The 8,087-nt window shown below is 47.1% G+C and overlaps 1 protein-coding gene across 6 annotated transcripts in view; it reads left to right on the plus strand.

Moving 5' to 3' along the window:
• SYNJ2 (synaptojanin 2) overlaps positions 1-6,043 on the plus strand; it is a 70,926-nt gene extending 64,883 nt beyond the window's left edge. For all 6 annotated transcript variants that reach the window (XM_068677188.1, XM_068677186.1, XM_068677189.1 and 3 more), the window contains 3 exons: positions 418-526; positions 1,872-2,074; positions 4,884-6,043. In XM_068677188.1, the coding sequence (XP_068533289.1) occupies positions 418-526; positions 1,872-2,074; positions 4,884-5,678 (1,107 nt within the window). In that variant the 3' untranslated portion in view covers positions 5,679-6,043. The remainder of the gene's footprint in view (positions 1-417; positions 527-1,871; positions 2,075-4,883) is intronic.
• The last annotated feature ends 2,044 nt before the right edge of the window (positions 6,044-8,087 follow it).

Below are 8,087 nucleotides of genomic sequence, written 5' to 3' on the forward strand. Positions count from 1 at the left end.
TGTGCTTTAAGTCTTTTCTTACCTCTTTTGGATGGGCTACGCTAGTGCCTAGCACGTGGGAAAAGTTCCCCATCGTCAGTAAGGCTGCCAGCCTGCTCAGCAGGGAAACCACGACCTGAACGTGGAAGCAGCTGCCCCCTCTCTTCTTAGGTGGAAACCCTTACACATTGAGCAAGGGATGGCTGAGGGGCCAGCTGTGGCCATCAGCCATCCGTGTATCTCCTCAGCAGCTAACCAAGACCTAATACCTTCCAAAAAACTCCCCACTGTTTCCACAGTATTCATAGATTGTTAAATAGCCACTGGCAAAACCAGAACTTTACAGGTGTGTAAGCTTAGCTGTAAGGTTACAGGTGTACCAGAAAGAACAGTTCTTTCCAGATGACTCATTCTTTTTTTTTTTTTTTTTTTTTAAAGCCTAAAGTCCGGACTGGGATAAGCAAACCTTACAACGTCAAGCAGATCAAAACCACCACAGCTGAGGAAGCAGAAGAAGCTATTAGATGTCTTATGGAAGCTAAAGGAGGTGAGCACAGCTTCGTAACGGACTTCCAAAACTCTTTAAATAAAGAAGTCTGTAGGTGTGTTTATCTTTCCCCTGTCATAGCCCAGATGCATTTATTTCTGTTCAGCAGCTCAGCTGAACACTGACACACACGTTCTTGTAAGATTGTGCTCAGTGTTATCTGTCAGGTTTGATAACGCTAGCCTTTTTTTTTCCTAGATGAGTTGTGTATTTTCTTGTAGAACCTGTTACTAGGAGCAGTTGGGTTATTTATGTCCAGATCCAGTCTGAAAAACTGAAAGATAAAGATGGGATCTTCCTCGGCTGCTTGTGTTACCTGCGAGTTGCATAAGAGATAGTTGCCGCTCCATTTATTGAATGCTCACTATTCCAAGCAGAATTTACAGAGCATGTACAGCTGTGGGGGAAATAACCTGGGTTCTACTCACAGTTGAACAGGAATCAGAGTCGTTACCTAGATAGAAGCTTGTGCCACTTTTAGCTTAAGTATCTGCAGAAAGGCTACTTCATGTATTAGGATCTGTACCAACGCCCTGGAGATAAAAGGGCAAATTAGAACAGGAAACGAGGTAGAGCTTCGTTTCTGAAGCTCCAGCCCTGTGAGCACACCCTCCAGGGCTGGAAGTAGCCTTGTTTTTGCTGATGCATATAAAAGAAAGAATGCAGGAGGTTGCTATGAGAGTTTGCAAGGCTCTCTGTTTACAAGAAAAAATTGTCCCTTTTTGTTCGTACATACAGCTAATGCAGCCTGGAACAATCCCATTTAATTAGAAATAGCTTTAAGGCATTTTGATGTTGGTTCCTCAGAGAGCGCCGTGCCTTTATCTCTGAAGTCAGATACACGCCCTGTTAAGTCTGAAATTCACATGAAGGGTTTCACTCAGCTTGTGTAAGGAAACTCACCTGGTCAGCATCACTTTCACTTGCCTGTGCTCTACCACCAGGCAGCATTCACAGTTCTCCACCAAGTGACCTCCAAGAGGTGCTCTGTGCTGTTATCTTTTTGATCCAGATCAGGAAACACGGGCAAAAGGAGACTCAGGCCTTGAGCCCAGTAGGGCAGCACCCCCAGGCAGGGTTTATCCGCTTGGCCAAATGGTGACACAGCGCTGCTGTGCTGGCATGAAGCATTTCCAACAAGGAAGGTTTTCCTTAACTGCTCTTTACAAACATAAACATTCTAGAGCCAGGCTTGCCAAGGTCCAGTTATTTCTAAACCCTACATTCCCTTCCTGAGCACTGTTCCCTTCAGGCATGCACGTTTTGGAAAACATGTTTGTGAAAGAAATCATCTTGATGCTATGTTTCTGATCAGGCCAAGCCAGTAACTGGTTTTGCTTTTCAGGATTACAGGAAGATGCGCCGAAGCCTGCTCCAGCTAGAAACCAAATGTTGACCAAAGCCGAACCTCTCCCCGGCATCACAAAATCACCGTCCTTTCCAGGGGCGCAGGCAGGACCAGCGCTTGTGCCCCACCGCCCGCCACCCAAAGTTCCAACCACAAAGAAGCCAGCCCCACTGCAAAGGACTGGAGTCAAGATGGAAAATGTGAGTTGCAGCCAAAGTCATCCAGCCTTCGTTACACAGGGCGAAGATGGCGAAAGGGGCGGGCTGTTAAAGTTTTTAGGAACCCTGTTATATAAAGTGTACCCCGTGCTTAGTCAATGGGCACTGAAATGGTTTCGTGCATTGCAGGCTTTAAGGGCATAACAACATACGGGGCAGTCAGAAAGGAAAGGAGCCTGAGTTCCCTACTTAGCTTTTTGGTTTGTTGGTCTCTTCTCTTAGATTTTGTTACTTGTCTTCTGTTTTGTCGCAACACTGTTAAGGTGAGTGGAACGGAATGTAAAAATGGCTCGTCTCCAATACTCTGCTTCCCCTCCAGATTTGGAGGGGAATGCTATCTCCAGATTGCATCATGATCATTTCACAGAATCACAGACTGGTTTGGGCTGGAAGGGACCTTAAGGACCACCCAGTGCCACCCCCCTGCTATGGGCAGGGACACCTCCCACCAGCCCAGGTTGCCCAAAGCCCCATCCAGCCTGGCCTTGAGCACCTCCAGGGATGGGGCACCCACAGCTCCTCTGGGCAGCCTGTGCCAGGGTCTCACTGCCCTCACAGTGAAGAGTTTCTTCCTTACATCTGATCTCCATCTACCCTTTTTTAGTTTAAAGCCCTTCTCCCTTGTCCTACCCCTACACCTCCTGCCAGAGTCCCTCCCCAGCTTTCCTGCAGGCCCCCTCTAGGCACTAGCAGGCTGCTGTGAGGCCTTCCTGAAGCCTTCTCTTCTCCAGGCTGAACATCCCCACCTCTTCCAGCCTCTCTTCACAGGAGGTGCTGCAGCCCTCAGATCATCTTTGTGGCCCTCCCCTGGACTCATTCTAATAGCTCTGTGTCCTTCTTGTGCTGGGGGCCCCACAGCTGAACGCAGGGCTCCAGGAGGGGTCTCACACAAGCAGCACCTGTTCCTAAGGACCACCCTTATCACTGATCTCCACCTGGACACCGAGCCGCTGGCCACAACTTTGAGTGCAAGCACCCAGCCAGTTCCTTACCCAGGGGGTGGTTCAGCTGTCAATTCCCCGTCTCTCGCCTTCAGGGACAAACATCATGTGAGACAGCGACAAGTGCTTTGCATCAGTCCGATCAGATGTCAGGTGCTCTTCCTCTGTCCACCAACACTGTAACCCTATCGTGGAAGGCCACCAGATCTGTCAGACAAGTTACTTCTAGGCCAATGCACCAAAAAATGCCATAATCTCATTTGGGAGCCATCTCCCAGAATGCTTTTTCTCTTCCTGTATTCCTACTCTGATTATGAAGCATCAGAACCATCTTCACAGCACACGTATCTAGTTGTTCTAGTAAAATTAGGAAGAAAGACTTCCTTGCTGTACAAATAATTAGTATTTCAGTCAATCTCAACAGTTCTATTTTTTATTTCTGCTATCTAAAGACTGCAGTTCAAGTCAGAGACAAAACTGCTTAGAAATCTCTGATTTTTTTTCAATACCAGCACTCTTCGGCTGAGTATTAAATTCAAGCACCGAGCCTAGCTGCCTTACTAACAGGCAGAGCAGGGGTATACATCTGCAGGATAGAGCTCTGTCATGAATCCCGAATAGCGAGAGGCAGCTGATGTGCAGGGTTTAAGACTCATCCCTTCTTTTATCAGTGTTTGCTTTTAATCACACCATGAGTGTTCCACTCGGTATCGTGGCAGCTTCCTGATCCATAGACAGTTCTGCGTCCTGCTCAGAGACATCCAACTTTTCTCACATGCCTTATAATGGGATTCAGCATTTCACTTTGGATTCTACTCAAGAGTTGAAGTTCTTAAAAATACTCACCCGTAGGCGTGGGTTTTTAATCTGTCAGGTCTCTACAGTGGCTGTATTTCTTCACCTCCTAGGGCTGCTGAAATGATTGTTTAATAGTGAAAGCCATTTAAGTTCCAGAGCAGCACAAATGTAACCTTTCAGATCCTGCCTTTGACAGAACCTCAGCAAGCTTTGTTTCAGGTTGGTAGGAATCCTGCCTTACCTTCCTTTGCCAAGCCATTCACCCCTCTGTAATGGAGTTTGTGCCATCTCCACTGAGCAAAATCAAAAAGAAAAAAGACACCAGTGTGTGCTTTTTCCTTAATCATTCAATAACAAGGAGTGATCCAGTTGTTTTCTATTTATCTTGTACCCACTCCCAGGGCACTCCTGCAGAGTGCTACCTTGGTGTTAGTTATATGAAATCTCTTGCAGGAATTTCTCTATTTCAGTTTGACTCTGGTATCAGGCTTACACGTTCCTCCATCCGCGTCCTGTACGTGAACACCTCTCTCCAACCCACCACTATTTCTATCGTTCAAACAGCCACGCACTCAGAAGCATGTGTTATTGCAGACAGAAATGACAGGGGCTGTGGCATGACACGAGCTGATGGCCCCCCGTTAATACAGCCCCCCCCATGCATTCTTGCTTAAATAATATGAGTCAGCAGGGGGATGTAACAAATAACTCCTCAGAACTGTGTCAGTTTGGCCTGGAGCTAAATCCTGACAATGAAAGAGAGATGGTCACAGAGAGATATTTCTCATACAGGGAGCGAACAGGCTGTAGGATCCTTGTCCTCACACATCACTCTGTGCATGAACACTGGTCCAAGGCACGATGGCTGAGGCAGAGCTAAGCAGGTAGAGTTTCAAATCGTGCTGCCAAGCCTCCTCTTTGTACTGCTTTTTTTCTTCCAGAACTGTCAGCTTTTCTCGGTAACACCATAAATAAAACTTGCGCTCCAAGTGACTCACAGTTCAAGGTACCATTTTTGTTCTCAAACTTCTGGTTCCTTTCTCCCCCCTCAGGCCACGTCTACAGACGAGCACTGTGACCACCAGGCAGCACAGAACCCTTTTGGCTCGACAGAGCCCTGTCTCGAAGCCGCAGCTATTCTCAGTCCGACCAAGATTACTCCAGTCCCCAAGCCCAGAACAGCACAGCCTGGGAAGCCTCAGGAGAGCAGCGAAAAGCAGCTCCCTTCGCCAAGCACAGCCGAGGCCAGCGCACTGCCTGCGCAGGGCACAGCCTTTGTCCCGAAGGTGCCACCGCGAAGAAAGAAATCGGCTCCTGCAGCTCTTCACCTGCAAGTTCTGCAGAGCAGCGACAACCCGCTTCTGCGAGGGCTGATGTTCAACTCCAACAACAACAACCCTGGGCTCTGCCCCCAGCCTCAGGACTCCGCTGTCCTCCACGCTGCCCCCTCGCAGTCCGCCCTCCTAGCCCCTACGTTCGCTGCCAGCCCAGAAATCACCACAGCGAAACAGCTGGCACCAAACACTGAACGGATCGCCAACCTTCGGGGTCCTCCTCCTCTGCCAGGCCAGCATGCACAGCTCCCAGACAGCAGCTCCCTTGCAAAGAACACCGGTCTTTTGGACCTGGACTCTTCCTGCCACCTTTCCCTACAGGCAGCATCAACGACTTCTTCAGCACAAACTCCAGAGAACTTAAAACTCCCCGGCTCAAAAGATTTCAGCCACTGGGTTACGTTCAGTGATGACGAAGACAGTGGTGTGCCGTCGGAAGGGTTTGACAAACTGCTCATCTCAGAGCAAAGCAAAAATGCCTTGGTGAACACAAATAATAATTTAGAATTGTAAAGTTTGTCCCCTTAATGTTAATCCCCATAATTATGATGCAAAATAAAAACCTTTTGCACAAAGCTCCATTAAGGAAATGCCATCTGTCCGTGCTACATTTCATTGCTGTGTTTGAAGACAAAGGTACTGCCCCTGGAGGGAAGTGTACAGAGCAGCCTAACGTCACCTACAGTTTGTTTGAGAAGTTCTTTATTTTAAGTTATTTCTCTTTATTAATCCATCTTAAGGTGTTTTATTTCAGCTATGAGTCATGTGTTAGAACATGTAATGATATATGGAAAAAAAAAGATATTAAGAAAAACATTTTCCTGTACAATATATATTAACCTATTGCTGTCACCTAAAATAAAGCACCCTTATCTTGACTAGCTAGACCGCTACAGTTATTCTGGAACAAACGTCCCTAGGGGGAATGCACAGCAGCAGAACTTAGAGCAGTAACCCCGCTACTGTTCTGCTGAGTTTCCACTGGGAAAAGCTTAGACATTGTCTTCTGGTGATAACTGCAGCCGTGACGACCCCCAGTACTTACCTTGCTCACTCAGTCCTGTGTTGGAAACAGGATGTGAGTGCTATGAGCATGGGAAGCAGAACTATGAGCGGTGTTGCCCAGACATCAGCCCTGCAGCCTGTTTATTCTGTACCTGGGAAGAATCTGCCACCTGCTGCATGAACCTCAGCAGCTTTTCTTGAGGTTTTGGTAAGGACACCCCCGGTGCTAAATTGTCTGTCAGCTGCTGGAGCTGTGCAGGCTCTTACCTCGCCTGTGCAGTACAGCTGGAGAGCAGAGGGGCCGTTTGTTTGAAACAGGCAGTGAGAAATGATTGCAACGTCTCGTGGTGATTTGTTAATTTAATAATAAAAGATCTTGATGCTTCGCCTAAGGAGAATGTTTTAAAGCAGTAGGTATGGCTAAAACAAAAAAAAAAAAAACAAACAAAAAACTCTTGTTTTCAGGTTTTCTGCAGAAAAGCTGTATTAAAAGAAAGTTCTGAGCTTTTTTTTTCCCTGCAGGAAAATTATATGACTTGCTCTCAGTTGCTTGGAAACTGGGATTCAGCCACTTCCCTACTATTAATACCTCGCTATCTCACTGCCGTGACCAAATTTTGAACACACAGCATCCTATAAGAGAGGATGCTGCCTCTGAGCACCTGCCTTCCTCCTCTCTCTTGCTCCCCAACACCGATAAAACCCAGAGCTAAGCTCCTTACAGACGTGCCCTTTTAGCACAGCAGCCAGCTGGTGAATCACGAAGCGGCAGGACAGTCAGCTCCCTACAATACGACACAGCCCCTTACCCTCCTCATCCTCCCCTTAAAACATAGCAATTATTTACGGGTACAGTTCAGTATGAAACACTAAGAGCAATAAAAAAGAAAGAGTACCTTATATGACCACAGCCAGCATCTTCTGCAAAAATAATTAGCAGCTCGAGGACAGCCAATTTACATGGTAATGAAAGTGTTAGCAGGAAAGCCAATTAAAGTGGATTTACACAAGTCAAATAAAATCTACTTCATTACTCTCTTTGACTAAGGAAAATATCTGCCCTTTACCATTTTCCCTTACGTCTGTGTATGTGGCAAGCTGCCCGTTAGACTACAAATCCCTGTTTTCCACCACCAGTGACAGCACACGCTGTTCAATCACAGCAAACCAAGGGAAAGTGACAGTCCAGGTGAAAAGGATGGAGCAAAGAATGAAGAATCTGCTCCCTCACTGCATTACCCCTCACACTGTGCCCAGTACCTCAGCCAGGAGCTTTTCAGAGGCAGCTGCTTGTGACCTGGGCTCTGCTTTTAACATCCAGGACAAGGGAAGCAGGGCCAGGCTCACTGCATTTGGGAAACCATCAGGCTGCAGGAGGGGGGGATTCTTTCCTGCTTGTTCTGGACTAAGCCCAGCCCCACCACAACATGAACAAAGGCCAAGTGACCAACATTGTCCGTACCTGCTCCCCTTTTCTTCTCTTGAGATTTGTTTTCATCAGCTTCCTGCTTGCATCACGCTACGGAAGTGCCATTTCCAGCAGGCGCGCGATTTCTGGGAAATCACCTCCTTTTCTGGAGGCAGCACAGCAGCGCTGATTTTTGTAAAAGATACGGAGAATAAAAAACCTCCACAACAATCGGTGCAGTCACACACACAGAAACTTGGGAAGTAAAGAAAAGTGGGAGCTTCACTCAAGTTTCATTTGTTCTCCATCTCACAGCATTAATGTTACCCATGACATTCTCAGTAGCTGTTAGCACAGCCACTGCTCAAACTGCAACCAGCAGAGACCAATGTAAATTTTTTATACTGTTGGTCAGTGTTGATTTAATTAGTAAATGCATATTTTGCAGCAAGAGCAGTGTCTCATTTTGGAACAGCAGAGCAGTAAGATAGGGTGGGTAAGAAATCTTC

Source organism: Anas acuta, chromosome 3, assembly GCF_963932015.1.
Source record: "Anas acuta chromosome 3, bAnaAcu1.1, whole genome shotgun sequence".
In the NCBI taxonomy this organism is placed as follows: Eukaryota; Metazoa; Chordata; class Aves; order Anseriformes; family Anatidae; genus Anas; species Anas acuta.